Source organism: Amphiura filiformis, chromosome 3 (genome assembly GCF_039555335.1).
Source record: "Amphiura filiformis chromosome 3, Afil_fr2py, whole genome shotgun sequence".
Classification (NCBI taxonomy): domain Eukaryota; kingdom Metazoa; phylum Echinodermata; class Ophiuroidea; order Amphilepidida; family Amphiuridae; genus Amphiura; species Amphiura filiformis.
In genome coordinates, this window is record NC_092630.1 from 53,483,317 (window position 1) to 53,500,569 (window position 17,253).

Sequence of the window (17,253 nt, forward strand, 5' to 3'; positions counted from 1 at the left end):
TCCCCGAGGTTACTAGATGATACCATAGATATAATGGTCCCTAAATGATATAAAGTTGACTTCGGCCTAAACCTACATGACCAAAATATATATTTCCCCATATGGTTTTTCATAGTTAGTTTCATTTTTGGAGCCTTTACGATTATTTTTCACAGTGCGTGTGAATTTCGAAGAAAAAAAATCGCAAATGAAGGGGGAAAAATCGCAAAACCTTACAGATCCGGTTAGTGTCACCTTAAAAAAGTACTTTGAACTTGACAGGTGCGCCTGATTGCCACAGTATCTCCACCTTTTGAAAATGGTGTTGAATACAGAGAAAAAAAAGTAATTCCCTAAATTTAAAGATTTAACTTTATATTAAAAGTCCTTAAAGCCACTCTATTTAAGGATAGATCAACTCCAATATTTAACACTTTATTAATCTGAAAAACATAACCGCGATTTTGATTGAAAAAGTACATTCAGCTGTATAATCATGATACCCATAGCTAGAAACACCGCCGTGTGACGAAATCATAATAACTTTTATCGGAAATTGTATCGGAAAGTGAATACACGTGCGTAATTTCAACCGTATTTCACAACTTGAAATCAACAATCTTTACTCTGTAAGTATGATAGATTTCAGTTCAATTATAAGCATACAATATTTCAGGTTTTAACGTATGAATAAAAATAATACACGTAAATTTTGTGCAAGACAGTTCATGTATCAATCATGTTCAGGTTTCAAAATTCGGAAGGCTTGCATGCTTGTGCAAGAAAACAGCCGAGTTGTTTCCACTTGATAATTGCATGTCATGGATTGCACCGCAGAGCTAGCTAAAGTGGTTGACTCAGCTGTTTTCTTGCATTAAGCTGAATTTATACTCGATCGCCGAGCGATTGCGATGAAACGCTGGGTCTGGTTAGTCGGGATTATGCACTTTCAGTTTCTCGCGCGTTTGAACGGGAATTGGATTGCGTACTTTTTCGATGTCTAGTGAGCAAATTTCTTCAATATTTTGAGAAAATGATGTCAAATTTTCTATTCTATATTGTTTGGTAATAATGTCTTTTGCCAATAGTATGCTTAAAGTTGTAATTTTGTGTTTTTGATCGAAAAGATCGGATATTTTCGTTCTCGATTCAATTCTGAACCCTTCGCAAGGGTGCCGATTTCGCAGAACTTTGACGATAATTTTGCCTTTTGGACACTAAAATGCATTCGATCCTTAATTTTGTTTCAACCGAGTCTTAAATTAGCAAGCACAATAAGGTTGGTACCACTTTTACATGTATATACATTGATAAAATTTTAAAGATTTTTTTTCAAGTTTCTAACCGGCGCAAATCGTTAAGTGTGTATTTCCCATTGACATCCAAAATGGGAAATACGAGTCTGATGGACATAGGAACGGCGTCCATGAGACTCAGCGAGTCTAGGTCTGGTCTGTGGGATGGGCAATCGCCGAATTTTTGCGATGCATCGCTCGTCGTTAGCCTTTTGCATTATACTTATCACACTGTCAGCGATCGCGATAGCAATTGCAGACGACAATTAAAATATGCCACAAAATACATTTTTAAAACATCAGTTGCTGTCAATAATTATTGCTTTGAATTAATAAGCCAAATCGCTATTGTAACTTCCGGTTTTTTTAGGACACTTTGCCCTTTGACCTATCTGGAAAATTCGGGTTTTGTGCGTACAAAATATAATTTAAAACTTGTAACTAGAATAAAAACAAACTTAAAAACATTATTATTAAATGAATTAATTATTTAAATATTTTTAATGATAACATTATGACAATAATAAATAAATTATTAATAATTACAGCAATTTTCCCGATAGGTCAAAGGACAAAGTGTCCTAAAACTGCAAAAACTGTCCCACAATGCATTGCAAACTTCCAATGCCGATTGGGCTTATTCATCACCAAAAATTATTCGAGAAAAGTAAATTCAGAGATGCCACTTTTCCGATTTTTATCGGAATTCCGATTTTTTAGAAATCCTGACTAAAATTCCGATTTTTTTTGGTTAAAATTCTGATTTTATTATTTTTTATTTTTTTCTCGAACGGAGCACCTTTTTTAAAAAAGAAATTCTTGTTAGAATCGGCGAAGTGAAATTTCCATCTCTTGATCAATAATACATGTCGTTGGATCGCACTACGTATGTACGCAATACGTTCCTTCCGACTCTTGGAAAGAGACTGTTTGCATACTTGGTCTCAAGTACAGACTCGAAGCAGATACCGGAGTATACGCTGCAACCGGCAAGCAATGAGCGAGGCTACGGAACTGATTGAAAATCGAAGTGAAAATTGACAGTGAAGACTGTCGTCAAAAAAATATAGTCAAAGCAGTCATACCTAGAAAGGATCAAATTCAAATTGAGAAAATATTCTAGGTATGACTTGTTATACTACCGGTATATTGTTATTACAACTGCGAAGTGCGAAAGCAGTTGTCAAGCTGAATTTATACTCGATTGTTGAATCACCACGTATGTGAAGAGCTCGAAAACCTCCACAAGGTTATTAATAATCAAGCAGGTACAATGTATCTGTATCTGTGGTTGTACTATACAACGCTCCCAATGTTGGAGCCAGGTTGACTGGCTTAGCAATAAGGCTCATTCCATGTCAAATCACCCAAATAAAATAAAATTTTAAACCTGACCTCCTTCAAATTTGTTCTAATTTGGTATACAAGGTGATTTTGGCTGACAAAGCTGAAATTTCAAGTTTGAGCTTAATCAGACTTGCGGTTCTCCGCTACGGGCGGCGATTTCTGCGAAAAATGGCGCGGTGGCAGATTTTTCAACAACCATATCTCCGCAACCGTATGACCAAATGAGCTGAAATTGGTGTCATTGGAAAGCTAATGTTATAAAGAAGCCAAATCTGTCATTATTTAATAAATACGAGCAAGTTAAAATTGTAAAACCTTCTGCCCTTGCATTTGACCGTGTGGATCACGTGACACGGAAACGAAAGTGTGTTCAAATTACACCCCCATATGTTTTCTACAAAATATAAACAAATTAGATATATAATATTTTCTGTTTTCCTCCAAGCTTCTCTCAAAGTTATGCAAAACTGTGATTTCCTATTGAAACACACAGTGAACTACAATACTGAACTTTGCATACTGACTATTCAGTGCTAAGTTCAGTATTGTGGTTTACTGTGTGCTTCAATGGGAAATCACATTTTGCCTAACTTTGAGAGAAGCTTGTATGAAAACAAAACATATTATACCTCTAATTTTTATATATTTTGTAGAAAACATATGGGGGTGTAATTTGAGCACACTTTTGTTTCGGAGTCGCGTGATCCACACGGTCAAATTCAAGGTCAAAGTAAAGGGCAAAATGTTATACAATTTTATCTTGCTCATATTTATTACATGATGACAGATTTGGATTCTTTATGACATTAGCTTTCCAATGACACCAATTTCAGCTCATTTGGACAAACGGTTACGGAGATATGGTCATTGAACTTGCCGCCGCGCCATTTTTTCGCAGAAATCGCGTAAAAATTGGGCCGGCCGTGGCGGAGAACCATAAGTCTGATTAAGCTCAAACTTGAAATTTCAGCTTTGTCAGCCAAAATCAACTTGTATACCAAATTAGAACAAATTTGAAGGAGGTCAGGTTTAACTCATTGGGTGAATTGACATGGATTGACCCATAAGCCCAATTGGCATTGGAAGTTTGCAATGCATTGTGGGACAGTTTTTGCAGTTTTGGGACACTTTGCCCTTTGACCTATCGGGAAAATTCAGAAAAATTGGGGTTTTGTGCGTACAAAATATAATTTAAAACGTGTTACTAGGATAAAAACAAACCCAAAAATTCAGTTATCTATAATAAATTACTGAAACTGGCGAATTAGTGAGGCAAAAAATTTTTACGGTTTACATTATTTCAGAAAACAGACTTTTGTGATGCGAAGAACAAGGTTGTGCGCACTTCAATAAAACATCGAATTTTGTTTTTGTTTACGTTAAGGGGGTCTAACTAAGTTAATTAGTTCCAAAAGCACTGAAAAGGCCTTTCAGCCTAAAATAACAATGCCATATTCTTCACTCGCATACTCTTTTTTGTCTCGTGCTCCACTTACTACATCAACTATTATATACATCACACAGTAGAAACTCATTAACATGTATTGTTTATTCAACTGATTTGTCAACATTAGCATGTATTCACAGGATAACTGTTTTTTATGGAGAACATATTGTCAACAGTAGAGTGTTTGTTTATTGAATTAGTTCAAGTGTTTGATGCTTTTGTGTTGAAGGACAAATTAATCAGGGTTGCCAAATTTGAATTGTTTAGCCCAAATGGGTGACTTTTGAAGATTTTCCCTGAGACTTTTGACAATTTCCTGTCCCAAAAATTTTGTTTAAAAGTTTTTCCTACCCTTATACAAACTGAAACCCCTTCCCAAACATGTAAAAAAAAAAAAAAAATTAAAGTTGATTTAAAAAAAAGTTTTATAATGTTTTTTCTTTTTTTATACAAACTCCAACCCCTTCCCAAACCTTACTACATGTATACAAGCCCAACTAGCCTAACACCCTTACCCCAAAAGGGAACCCCAAAATTGGACCTGTATTAGCATGTTTAGTAAATGCATTTTATATATTAATAAAGTTTCAATTACTTTATTTAGCCTCATCTCATCAAAATGGCAATTTTTATGGCTAATTATAGGAAGGAGAACCCTTTCACATAATTTTGGAAATTAAAAAATTCTAAAATTCTGAAAATACAAAAAAAAATACATTTAAGTGCAGTAAGCTTTTTTCTTCTGGTAAGAATTTTTTTCTTGCATGCAACAGCTGTTTTCTTGCAGGTTAGAAATTTGATAAATAGGTCCATGCATGAAATTTGTATATGATGACCTATTTATCAAATTTCTAACCGGCAAGAAAAATACTGTTGCATGTAAGAAAATAATTCTTACCCAGAAGAAAAAAGCTTTTGCACTAATGTATTTTTGTTGTTGGTATTTTTAGAATTTTAGAAAATGTTTAAATTTCCAAAATTATGTGAGAGGTTTCTCTTTTATTTTGTTAGCAATAAACACTAGTGGTGTTATCGATAGAGATTTTGTGTATCGCCATGTCGGAAGAAAATACTTCCGACAATCGACATGTATCGACAGTCAACAACCTGACAGGGTGGGAAATATCTTAACTTGCCCATTGATCACTAACCCGACCTCCAATTAAGCTTACCCAATTCATCAAAACAAATGCTCTACTAAGATCCTGCGTGTGGCATTACTGCTCTACCTCACGTGATCTGCACAGTAGTGAACAGTAGTGAACATTATGTCATGATATTCCAAAGCTGTAATTGGTTGGAAGGTGCCCATGTCACTGACATGATAGTTACATACAATGTATATATGTGTTTGTCCATTTATTATGTTATTATTCACATCACTGTGATGACTTCTTTTGCATGTCACATAATTTGTGAATTGCTGAGTATGCTCCTCATTGAGGGGGTATGTCTTAATATAATGGTGTATAATTTTTGTTGAACTGTGAACTTAAGGTCAACAAACTTGTGCTATTTATATTTCAAATGTTTAAGCTATCAGCGGCTAGTGGCTTTTGATGTTGTGACAGTACATCGTTTGTGTATCGATACTACCATTGAGTGTTCCAACATGTCGGAAGTCTGTGAGTTTTCCGACTATCGACACTTTCGACAGTCGATAACAGGCCTAATAAAAACAACAATTTCGATGAAATGAGGGAAAATAAAGTAATTAAAACATTATTAACACATTCATGCATTTTAAGGAGGTACTACACCCCTGGGCAATTTTGTGCCTATTTTTGCATTTTTCTCAAAAATTATAGCACATTGGTGACAAGTAAGATATGTATATTATACACCTATCCGACTTCGCCATTACTGCGGTGTCCCCGATGTAAAACTGCGGTGTCCCGAGGTCGGGGGTTCCATCCATTATTTATTGTGTGCTATACAGAATTGTACCCGGGAATTGTACACAATAGTGATATTCAATACACAATCATGAGTACGGTATTGAATTACGAATTAAATCTCCCGCTCGGGTACATCTGTGTTGCCGTCAATAGAGGGCCAAATACAGTAAACGCTTCTCGGATTGGTGTATAGGGGCAAAGACTACAACTACTGAACTGAAAATTCAGCAACTCAAGGCAAGTAGTTATTGATTTATTGATCAAATATTGGTTTCCCCTCATTTTTGACTGTAAAGCGCTCCACAGACTCAGTATTATACGTACAATATTGTATGCAACATATCTACGTTATTTAATCTATTGCCATTCTATTTCCAGTAATGTTTAAGTTCTAACGAATGTTTGATGACTAAAAATCGATAATATGTTACATGTAATATCTAGTAGAAATATATTACCGATTTTACGTTGACCAGCAAACATTCGTTAGAACTTAAACATTACTGGAAATATAATGGCAATAGATTAAATAACGTAGATATGTTGCATACAATATTGTATGTACAATAAAAAGTCTGAATACTCCTTTACTCCACAACTGTTGTCTGTGCTGAAATAAAATTTCCAGTGCAGTAGTTGTAGTCCTTGCCCCTATATACATATCTTACTTGTCACCAATACGCTATAATTTTTGTGAAAAATGCAAAAATAAAACATCATGATTGTGTTGTGTGCAAGGGCTTAGGCAGCCAGCCGTGTAGGGAGTGTTTTACACACCCAAATTTGTAAATACACATCCAGTTTTTGCCCACATGGCCTATACTTTGTACACAAATCTTAAATTTACACACTCAGTTTTTTAAATTTACACACCCAAACCTGATCCTGCCTAACTGACCCTGGTTGTGTGCATGAGCTTTCTTGCAGATTTGGTTGTTTGACACAGATATTGTACAATTTATATTTTCGTGGCCAAAATTACGATACAGTAGTACAGTGGGGCGCTATACATGTAATTATGCGCAATTCAAAATTCAATGTCCGAGTCAACTGAAAGTTTTTGAAGTAAGCTTTTTTCATGGATATAACCATATCCTAGTAAAGGATGCTAAAGTTACAAACAGGGTTCGATTTATTTTGAAAAACTTGCATAGCAATGTTTAGCGAAAATATTATTTAGGCGATGTTCTTATATTAATACTAGCATATTTTACATTGTAAAATATTGCTATACAAGTTGATATTTGTGTAGCAGGTTGTCCAAAATGGGGAGCATTTTGCTCCACGACACAAGTTAAATCGAACCCTGGTCACAAAACAGGAAAACACCCTGTTAAATACTTCCGTTACTTATGTTTTATTATAGATTTTGAGACTTTCTTGATTGGCCAACTTGGCAATTGAAGAATCTTATAAAATGGAGACTGAGGATACCAACAAAGATCCTGTGAAGGAATTTACATCTTTGATGGAGCAGTGGCAGGCACAACATGGAAGTGCTGGAGTCTCACCTATACCAATATTGACAAAGTAAGTTATTACATGCATACATAGTACATACACCCTCTTCCCTCCCTCCAAAGCACACACATCCCATACAGTGTTTAAATATATGTGGTGCGATCAAGCAAAATCAGTCGGAACTCAGAAATATTGATTTTGAGATATAGCCAAACAAAGGTAATATTTTCTCTTGTTTCCTGTTGTTTTGGAAACTCTTTAATTGCTCATATCTTTGGAACTGGTTCCTCAATTTCAATGGGGTTTTCTGCTTTTAAACTATCCTATAAGAAACTGAAAATCGCATCACATATGGCTGTACTGGTGCTGTTAGTTTGTACTTGCTTTTTAAGAAAGTTTTTCTCAGCCAGAATGTACTGTTTCCATTTCTGAACACTATGTACCAAGGATATCAAAAACATCATAAATTATTTTACATGAACATGTGGTGTTCAGTATTTCAATCCATTCAGTGGGTCGCGCTGGTAGTACAGATTTGAAATAGAGTTCTACCAATTCAGCAATCAGCATATCATTAATCCAAAATGGCTTGGTCTAAAATAGGGTTTGGTAGGAAATTCAGAAACTAAAGAGTTCCTCTTGTCATGGACCTCCAATTTTTTTTTTCAGTTTTGGGGAGGGAAGAGGGTGCAGGTGTGTTACATTCAGTCCAAGAAACCGAACAACACATATTCCCAGGCTTTTTAATGACATTATATTGATGGATCCAAATTGTACATGTTCTTTGCTATCTCCTAGGATGTGTGAAGTTACAGAAAGAGAGATGGAGAATTTCCTGAAGCTTCGATCCTGACCCATTTGATGATAGACACCCAGGGCGTAGTGGACCCAGATTGCGCCTTTGGAAACATCCTGACGGTGCTGTTTAAGAAAGATGATGTTATGAACCTGGTAATATTGCTTTACTTTCATCTGGTTGTCCTACATTGTAGCACTATGTTTTGAGTACACACTTTCACATATCTCGAGTCACATTTGACCTGCATGAAATGTGCCTAAAGTCGCAAGTTGGTAGTTTGAGACATCCTGGCCTACTGAGTTGACGTTCTTTGTTTGCTGCGCACCTGTACAAGCCAGTAGTATATGTCCTTTGTGAATGGCTCATTGTGCTCCCATTCAAAAAGGACATAGAGACATACTACAGGCTTGAACAGGTGCGTTTGGAATATAGAACACCAACGCAGTAGCCAGGACGTCTCAAAACTATCAACTTGCAACTTAACACTCATTTCGTGGTAGCTGGTCACACATATTTGAAAGCTTTTGGGAAAGGAATGGTTAATGTGGTCTACTTGCCACAAAATTGAGCCAGTGAATCTGTGCTTCCTCATCATTGGACCATCATAAAAGTAACCAAGTTTTAATGCCATGGACATCTTGATTGGTCATTCACCCAGCCATGTTATCTTTTGTTATAGATCCTTGCATTAATTTCTTCATCAGATGAATATAGATGAAAGCAAAACGTTAGCAAAAGGCTTTATTAAATAAATGGTTTACCCTTTGTGTAAAACGGCACAGAATTTGCCTAGCAAAGAATCTTCTATTGAAGAATTATACATCGGCGTGTTTAAAGCGATTGCTCCCTCAATGGATTCTTTACACCAGTCAAACTCATGAATATCCTACGCCAAGGATACACCAAAAAACCTCTCATTTGAACAACTTGTTTTGCTTGGAATCATGTTTTGTAAACATTCATTGTTTATTTTGCAGTTTGTGAGTGCTTACATAATTGGTTCACGGGACATAGAAGTCAACACACTAGCCTGTCGTTTTCTCTACAATGTCATTCCTGGCTTTGAAACAGCAGTTGTATTTCAAGAAACGGTAAAGTTTATTGTTAATTTATTAATTTCTTTGCCCCAGCTTAATTCATGTGTGTATGTGGAGGGAAAGAAGAGCTATGAAGAGCTACATATCTTTGTGTGCAAAAATGTGAACCTTCACAGCAAACAAGAAACTTTTACAGACAGAAAATGTTTAAATGCCAGGTTATATAAAGGGTATAAAATGTTTTAATACATGTACATTCAGAAATGTTTTTGAAAACTTTCCTGCAATATTGTTTATATTTATGCAGAATTTGAAGAATTAGCCTACATAGTTCACTGAAGACAAAAATGAACTCAGATTGAATAGGTTCCACTATGATTAAAACTTTTAAATCCTAATACTTGCTACACAGGAAGGTCTGGTGGAAAAATTTGTTGATTGGGCTCGTGAATCTGAAGAACCATTACAGACGTATGCTACTGGTCTGCTGGCTAGAGCTGTAGAGGTGCAGGAAATTGCAGCCAACTTTAAAGATCAAAATGCCCAATTGGTAAGTTATGAAATGAATTTATTCAGTAATTTATATTTTAATGAAGCAGTATTCCTTTGAATCTGTATACAAACCTTTGAAATTGTAAATGCATTGATCGCTAAATATTGATCAATTTTGTAATTGGTTAATCTGTGCATTATTAACAGTGATATCAGTTTTCAGGCAATTGTCTGATTTTCTACTTTTTGTTACTCCAAATTTCCGCATTTTTATTGATTTTCAGCCTGTTTTGAGGCTTTATAGTCCAAATTTGCACGCTTTTTCGGGCCTTACCTGCAAAATCACTGCAGGCCACTGGCATCCCTGTATAAAGTGTCATATTTCTGTACATAAATTCAGGGTTATATATTTTGTATTTTGCACAAGTTTGTATGATAATTTGAAGCACATGAAGCACTGACATTGTTTTGCCACTTTATTCAACTGTATTGAGCCATGTTACTATTTCTGATTCAAAACAGACACACCATACCATAGGTACTTACTTATATTTAAAGGCATAATAATTTTTTCTCTAAATACACATTTTCTTGGCTTGACAGCATCCTTTTAACATGGTAATAACATATTTTTGATTGGATATGTATCAGCAAATGTTTTCTTGCTGCATATAGCATTATCTCTGTAATTGTTGATTGAACCTGGTATTTTTCTTTTGCATTCAGGTGCCCATAATGTTAAATAGATTGCGAGAGCTCTCCCAATGCAACTCTGAAGATGACGCCTCCTCGCACCCATCCGATGTCTCCAAAGAGGACAGACTATTTGCTTGCTTTGCCAAGACTGATGAATTGAGTCCCAACTCTGCTGCATCACACGAACAACTACCAGAAAATAGAGTTTGCAGTCCTGGCAATGATGAACCTGAACCCAGCAAAGGAAATGCAAATGGCTTGAATCAGGAGACTGCAGGTAGCAGTGGACACACTTCTACAGCGCCCTCTTCAAGCGTTGAGATAACTGTGATGGGTAATGGAATAGAATCATCGCAGTCATCGTCCGTCGTTGGACCAGCCGGAGATAATGTCAACGAGACAAACTCACTTAGCACTAAAGCTCGCGTCAAGAGGAGAAGCTCAAAAGGCGGCAAAAATGGCAAGAGTAAAGGAACAGGGAATAAAGCCAAGCAAAAAGGACAGAGTAAATTCAAGTTGCCTAATCCAAATGTAGAGTGGAAAACAGAGGCAGATAGTAACAGTAGCTGGGCAGAGATGTCACATCTAATGTTTAGTACACATTGCATGTACCCATTAACAAGTGCTATGCAACAGAGGTTGATATTGCAGTATTTGACACCTTTAGGAGAATACCAAGAGGTTAGTCTAATAATTAATGTGTAAACACCCGGGTGGGGGATTCTCAACTTTGGTTTGGGTGGGGATGCGCGAATGGGACTCTGAAAATCTTCTACAAATTTGACAAAAACAGACCCAAAATTATACCAATTTTTGAAAACATTTTTGTAACAAAAAAAGCAATGAAAAACTTTTTTGAGAAAATTTTGAAAAAAAAACACAGACTTACCTAAACCACATTTTCATAAAATTGAGGGCCATCAATAAACCAGAAATTTTATGTATGAACGTGTCAATTACCATTCCCTTTCGAAGGAAATTTGTTACTTTGGTATGCTAGCTATATTGATCATGCTGATATAGATGATATTAATAGTCAAAAACACCTAAAGGTTTGCAGTTATCATACATATCCTTTGCATCTATTTCTACTTTAAAGAAATAGAGTTTGGTAGGATTTCAGATGTGTATTTAAATTTCTGTGACATTAAAAAATGAAACTAATATTATTTTACTTTTGCCTTCAGCTTTTAGGAACCATGTTTGAGCATGGAGCAATGGACCGAGTCATGCATTACATAGACTTGCAGAACACAGAAGATGTTACATTGACTTTCAATGGACTCATGGTAAGATCTGTTGACATGGTTTTAACAAGAACCAAGGGACAAACCTTACATTTCAAACATTTAGAATTATTCAAACAAAGGATGGGTGTGTGTTTATGAATGCTTATAGATTAACTCAATATTAACTGTCTAGGTCTGTATTGCAAAATTATTTGTAGTCAAATTGTGTCAAATTCAGTTGTTGTAAAAAGTTAACTGTCGGCTTGTTGATTTCTCTCACAAGCTTTGTTGGATTTCAATGGGACTTGACACAATGACCCTTGTGATCTCAAGCGTTCACACACACACACCCCACCCCACCACCACAAGCGTTCATACCCCACCACCACCACACCTTTTAATAATACTTTGTATCAAATTGTATTCCTTTTGATATGTAGTATCTGGCATCTTTGCTGTGCCACAAGAAATTTGCAGCTGAATTCATCAAGCTTGGTGGGGTACAAAAACTTCTCGCCATCCACCGGCCTTCTATAGCAGCCACCGGTGTTGCCATGTGTATCTATTATCTTGCCTATAATCAGGATACCATGGAAAGGATATGTCTGCTACCGGGACCAGTATTGTCAAAGCTTATAAGGTAAATAGATGGTTTTACCAGCACCATATGATATTTCCCCAAAAGTTACATGTAGAAAGTATGCCAGCATCTCAAGTATGAATATCTCTCTGGTCATGCTGGTACACATTTGTCACATGTCAATCCAGAATCATAACTCAAAAGATTATCTCTTTCAAGCTTTTTTGTTTCATTCTGGAGATCCCCATTTGAAGTTCTAGAGACTTTTGGCTTAATTTTTCTCCAAATACCCAAAAATTAGCTTCGAATTTGATCTCCAACTACTTATTTCTGACTGATTTTCACACACAAAAACAAATGTGTTCCGTAGCCAGCATTTTTGAAATTTAGGTGACATGGCACATACCTGCCAAAAATTATTTGAGTCCCCCCCCACCTTCATCCCAACTGAAAGTGTACATTTAGTATGTTTGGTTGTGCCACATAGTTTCTGTTTTTAAGCGTTATTCGTTAAATCTTGAGTTACTGAATTCTGCAAGCCATTTTTCATAAACCATCACCAAAAAAACTTTCGCATTTGTAAAAAACTGGAGCTTCATCCTTTTAAATGACAGGCAACAGTATTGTAAACAACAGCTATTTTCTGCTACCATACTGATTAATATTGCTGGCTACTGTTTTCAGGTATGCATTATGGCTGTTGGAATGTTCACATGATTCAGGGCGTTGTCATGCAACATTTTTCTTCACAACCAGCTTCAGCTTCATGGCAGTGCTGGAATTATTTGATATGCAAGATGGCATCAGAAAGCTCTTCAATACAGTAAGTGCTACAGAAATTGTTTGTAGAAAAGAATATTTTGAAACTTGTTATTTTCAAACTTCTATTTTTTGTGACTCTTGTAACTGATGTATAGACTTCACAGGTGGAGATTGGCAGTGACATAGATTAAATAAAATAAATAAATGTAGATATTTATATAGCGCTTTATGCCGTAAACAGCCTCAAAGCGCTTTACATTTATTCCGCCGTTATTAGAATATGTCGGAACCACGTTTGCTGCCTACAAATGGCGCAGGGTTCATCAGTACAACGACTGACTACCCCTAACAGCTTCCCATTGCACCTGGGTGGGGTGAGGCAAGCGTGACAAAGCGCCTTGCCCAAGGGCGCAACACGGTGGCGGGACAGAGACTCGAACCCACGCACGTCAAGCAAGCTCTCAGATTATGAGTCCAAGGCCGTAACCACTGAGCCACCGTCCCCTCTGGTTGCAGTATCAAATGGTACTCAGATCTTGCATTGTTGGCTTGTTTGAACCATCTTTGAGCATATGATTAAAATGGTATAAAAGGAAAGAATTTGGTAACTGACTTCAAACATTGGTAAATGCGCTTTGTCATATTGGGCGGGAAAACCCTCAGGAAAGCCCTTGAACATGGATAAAGCCTTGCAGGTATAGACTTTATATTGAAGAGGTTGCTACATCCATGTTCAAGGGCCAAAAGTACAGGCAGAAAACACCTCATATTTACTTTTGGCCCTTAAACATGGATAAAGCCTTGTAGGTGTAGACTTTATTTTGAATGGTTTGCTTCATCCATGTTCAAGGGCAAAAGTACATATGAGGTTTTTCCCGTAACTGACTTCAAACATTGGTAAATGCGCTTTGTCATATTGGGCGGGAAAACCCTCAGGAAAGCCCTTGAACATGGATAAAGCCTTGCAGGTATAGACTTTATATTGAAGAGGTTGCTACATCCATGTTCAAGGGCCAAAAGTACAGGCAGAAAACACCTCATATTTACTTTTGGCCCTTAAACATGGATAAAGCCTTGTAGGTGTAGACTTTATTTTGAATGGTTTGCTTCATCCATGTTCAAGGGCAAAAGTACATATGAGGTTTTTCCCGCCCAGTGACGATATAGATATTCACCCTGGAATATCCCATCATATAGTTCAAGAAATTTAAAAAAAATACAGAGTAAGAAAGGTTGAATTCATATATATCTTTGTTTATTTTGTCACTAATTGTATATAAGCCAATTGGGCAAATAGATATAACTAAGCAGCCTGTAGACCAATCCTTACCCAAGTATATTTTTCTATTTTGTAATTTAGATATCCACCTTAAGTGTTATGAATATTGAATCGCAAGGAGACACTCTTAATGAAGATGATCTATTCTCGGCACGTCAAACTGTCAAGCACACTTGCATCGCTATGAAAAGGTACTTTGAAATGCACTTAGCGATTAAGATGGATAGCATCAAAAGATCGTACAGCAGGGATCAGGGAGTGGCACCTCCGGAACCAATACCAAAATGCAAGGTAAATTAAAATAAACGATGTAATCTGTAATTAGTTGTCAGTGGTAATGGAACAGCTTTCAGGAGAACAGCATGATGCAGAGATTTTCTGAATTCATGGTAATATTTGATATCACAAAAATCTGAAGAATAAATGCTAATTTAATATCTACAGTCTACATTTCCTGGAAGTTTTGAGGATGGGAGTTACCAATAAGTACATGCAGGGTTGTAGCTAGGACATTTTAGTGATGGGTGGCATTTGATGAAAATCTTGCATATTTGGCCATTTGTTGTCAAAATTGATCAAATTCTTGACTAATTCAACAAAATTGTGAAATTTTAGACTCTGAGTGGTGGGTTCCAATGCCAAAATTGCAGTTGAGTGGTGGGCTTTGCCGCCCACCACCGCCCACTGTAGCTACAACCCCAAGTACATATGTATTACGAAGTATAATCATACTGCAGTTTAGTGTCATACAAGTGCATTAGTACATGCAGGTGATTGAAATCATACTAATTGGTGCTGTGATCTGTAAGTGGTATAATGGTTTAAATCTTCAATTTACCTGTCATGTCTTCTGTACTCTTTTTTGCTTCTTGAGTGAACTTGACATCAATGTGGGTTTTGGAATGCTTGTAGTAATTAACAGTGTTGCCAGTCAGTTCAGGTTAATACTCCAAAGGCTTGTAAGATGCATCAACAGTGGGCTGTTCCAGTTGAAATACATACACCCCTATGGAAGACATGACCTTAACCTCCCACACAGGAGGTGTACATTACCTAAAATCTAGTACACCCTGTAGTATGGGAGATTAAGGTCATAGGGAATATGTGGATTTCTACTGGAATTGCCCATAATAATTACTCCTTACTCAATAAGACACAAAATGTAGAACTTGACACTTTAAAACTTTATTACCATTCCTTTTCAGTCATATGCCATCAGTCCAGAGGCTACCCTTGAAAACATGGAGACAGTACTTGAACAAGGTCCACTGCGCTCTCACTGGGAGGCCATCAAATCTTTCATTAACTTACAGGGCATCAGTCTTATGCTACAAATTATTGCTATGGCAACAAGGTGGAAAAACTACAGTGCAAGGTAACATAGTGATAATACATGTGTGCTAGTTATTATCACCTGCTTTAATACATAATGAAAAAAGTCTTGGTGGCATTATTTGGGTAAGAGTTCTGAAACAAAAGCAACTTTTTAATAAAAGATGAACATGCAAATACAATGAATAGTACAAGAAATATCAAAAAATTAGGCCTTCTAGGTGTGGAGTGTTGTAAAAAAAAGAATTTATTTGCAAAAGAATTGCACAATTTTGTGTAAGCCCAAAAAAAGTGTTTGCCGCTCAAACCCATGTGAATAAAATTATGTATGAGGGTCATTATTTCTCAATTCACCCAATGGGAAACACCTCACCCCCTTCAAATTTGTTCAAAATTGGTATAGCTAAAAAATAACACCAATTTCAGCTCAGTAGGACCCACGGTTACGGAGATATAGTCGCGACAATATTGATGGGCGCGCCATTTTTCGCCGAAATCACAAAAAATGGGCGGGGCATAGCGCGAAAACCGTACGTCCAATTAAGCTAAAATTTGAGCTTTGCCAGCCAAAATCACCCTGTATACCAATTTTGAACAAATTTGAAGGGGGTGAGGTGTAAAATCATATTTTTTTTGGGTGATTTGAGAAATAATGACCCATGAAAGCCATTTTAGCGTGTAGCCCTATGTGCAAGTGGCCACATAGCGGCAAAAAACAAGAAGAGGGGCATAGCGCATAGGTTCTTTACAAATGTTCAAGAGGAAAACCTGTTTTTGGCCTTATATTAATTCTAGTTGCTTGTTCTCTCTTACATTAAAATTTAATTCCTGCAAACTTGTTTAAGGAATGGAACCAGTTATGATAAAGTATTTTAATACTAAAGAGTAAGATCTGTATTTCTTATAAACAAGTTTAACATGTTTTCTCTTTGTAGGGCGGAAGTAATCAAAGCCTGTCTTGATGTGTTGGCCGTTGTTACTGTCTGCACCAGGGGTCAGTTTCGACTGAGTACACAGATAGAGCTGCCAGACAACATCACCACTGTAGGCATGAAGTAAGCACATTGGTCTTCATTTGTCTTTTTTGATAGTTTTAATACAAGAAATAACCATATGTGACCTGCTACCACGAAATGAGCGTAAAGTTGCAAGTTGGTAGTTGTGAGACATCCTAGCTGCTGAGTTAATTTGCCTTGCACCTGTACAAGCCAGTAGTATGTTCTTGGTGAATGGCCATATGGCCCATTGTACTCCCATTCACAAAGGACATACAGACATACTACAGGTGCATGTGAAACAAAAAACACCAACAAAGCAGTCGGGACGTCTCGAAACTATGAGTCTATCAACTTGCGACTTTGCGCTTAATTCGTGGTAGCAGGTCACATATATGTGATGCAAAATGAGTCGGATGTCTGGAATATTGATTTTAAGATGTAGCCAATAATAGTTTTCAATTTCCTTTGTATTTATTGTTCTGAGCAACACTAAAATGGCCATATCTCTAGAATGGTAGGTCTAATTATGATGGGGTTTTCAGCAATATAATGCTCTGAGAATGGCTCATGTATTGAAATTATTATTATCTTGTCTTATTATTCAGTAAAAGGCTAGTGATGT

At 36.6% G+C, this 17,253-nt stretch overlaps 1 protein-coding gene across 1 annotated transcript in view; it reads left to right on the forward strand.

Moving 5' to 3' along the window:
* The first annotated feature begins 391 nt into the window (after positions 1-391).
* Positions 392-17,253, forward strand: part of LOC140148725 (DDB1- and CUL4-associated factor 1-like) — a 37,942-nt gene continuing 21,080 nt past the window's right edge. The window contains 14 exon segments of the mRNA XM_072170772.1: positions 392-608; positions 7,333-7,496; positions 8,226-8,271; positions 8,273-8,308; positions 8,310-8,378; positions 9,204-9,317; positions 9,676-9,813; positions 10,482-11,132; positions 11,639-11,740; positions 12,121-12,320; positions 12,945-13,083; positions 14,383-14,592; positions 15,507-15,676; positions 16,569-16,688. Of these exon segments, the coding sequence (XP_072026873.1) occupies positions 7,384-7,496; positions 8,226-8,271; positions 8,273-8,308; positions 8,310-8,378; positions 9,204-9,317; positions 9,676-9,813; positions 10,482-11,132; positions 11,639-11,740; positions 12,121-12,320; positions 12,945-13,083; positions 14,383-14,592; positions 15,507-15,676; positions 16,569-16,688 (2,108 nt within the window). The 5' untranslated portion in view covers positions 392-608; positions 7,333-7,383.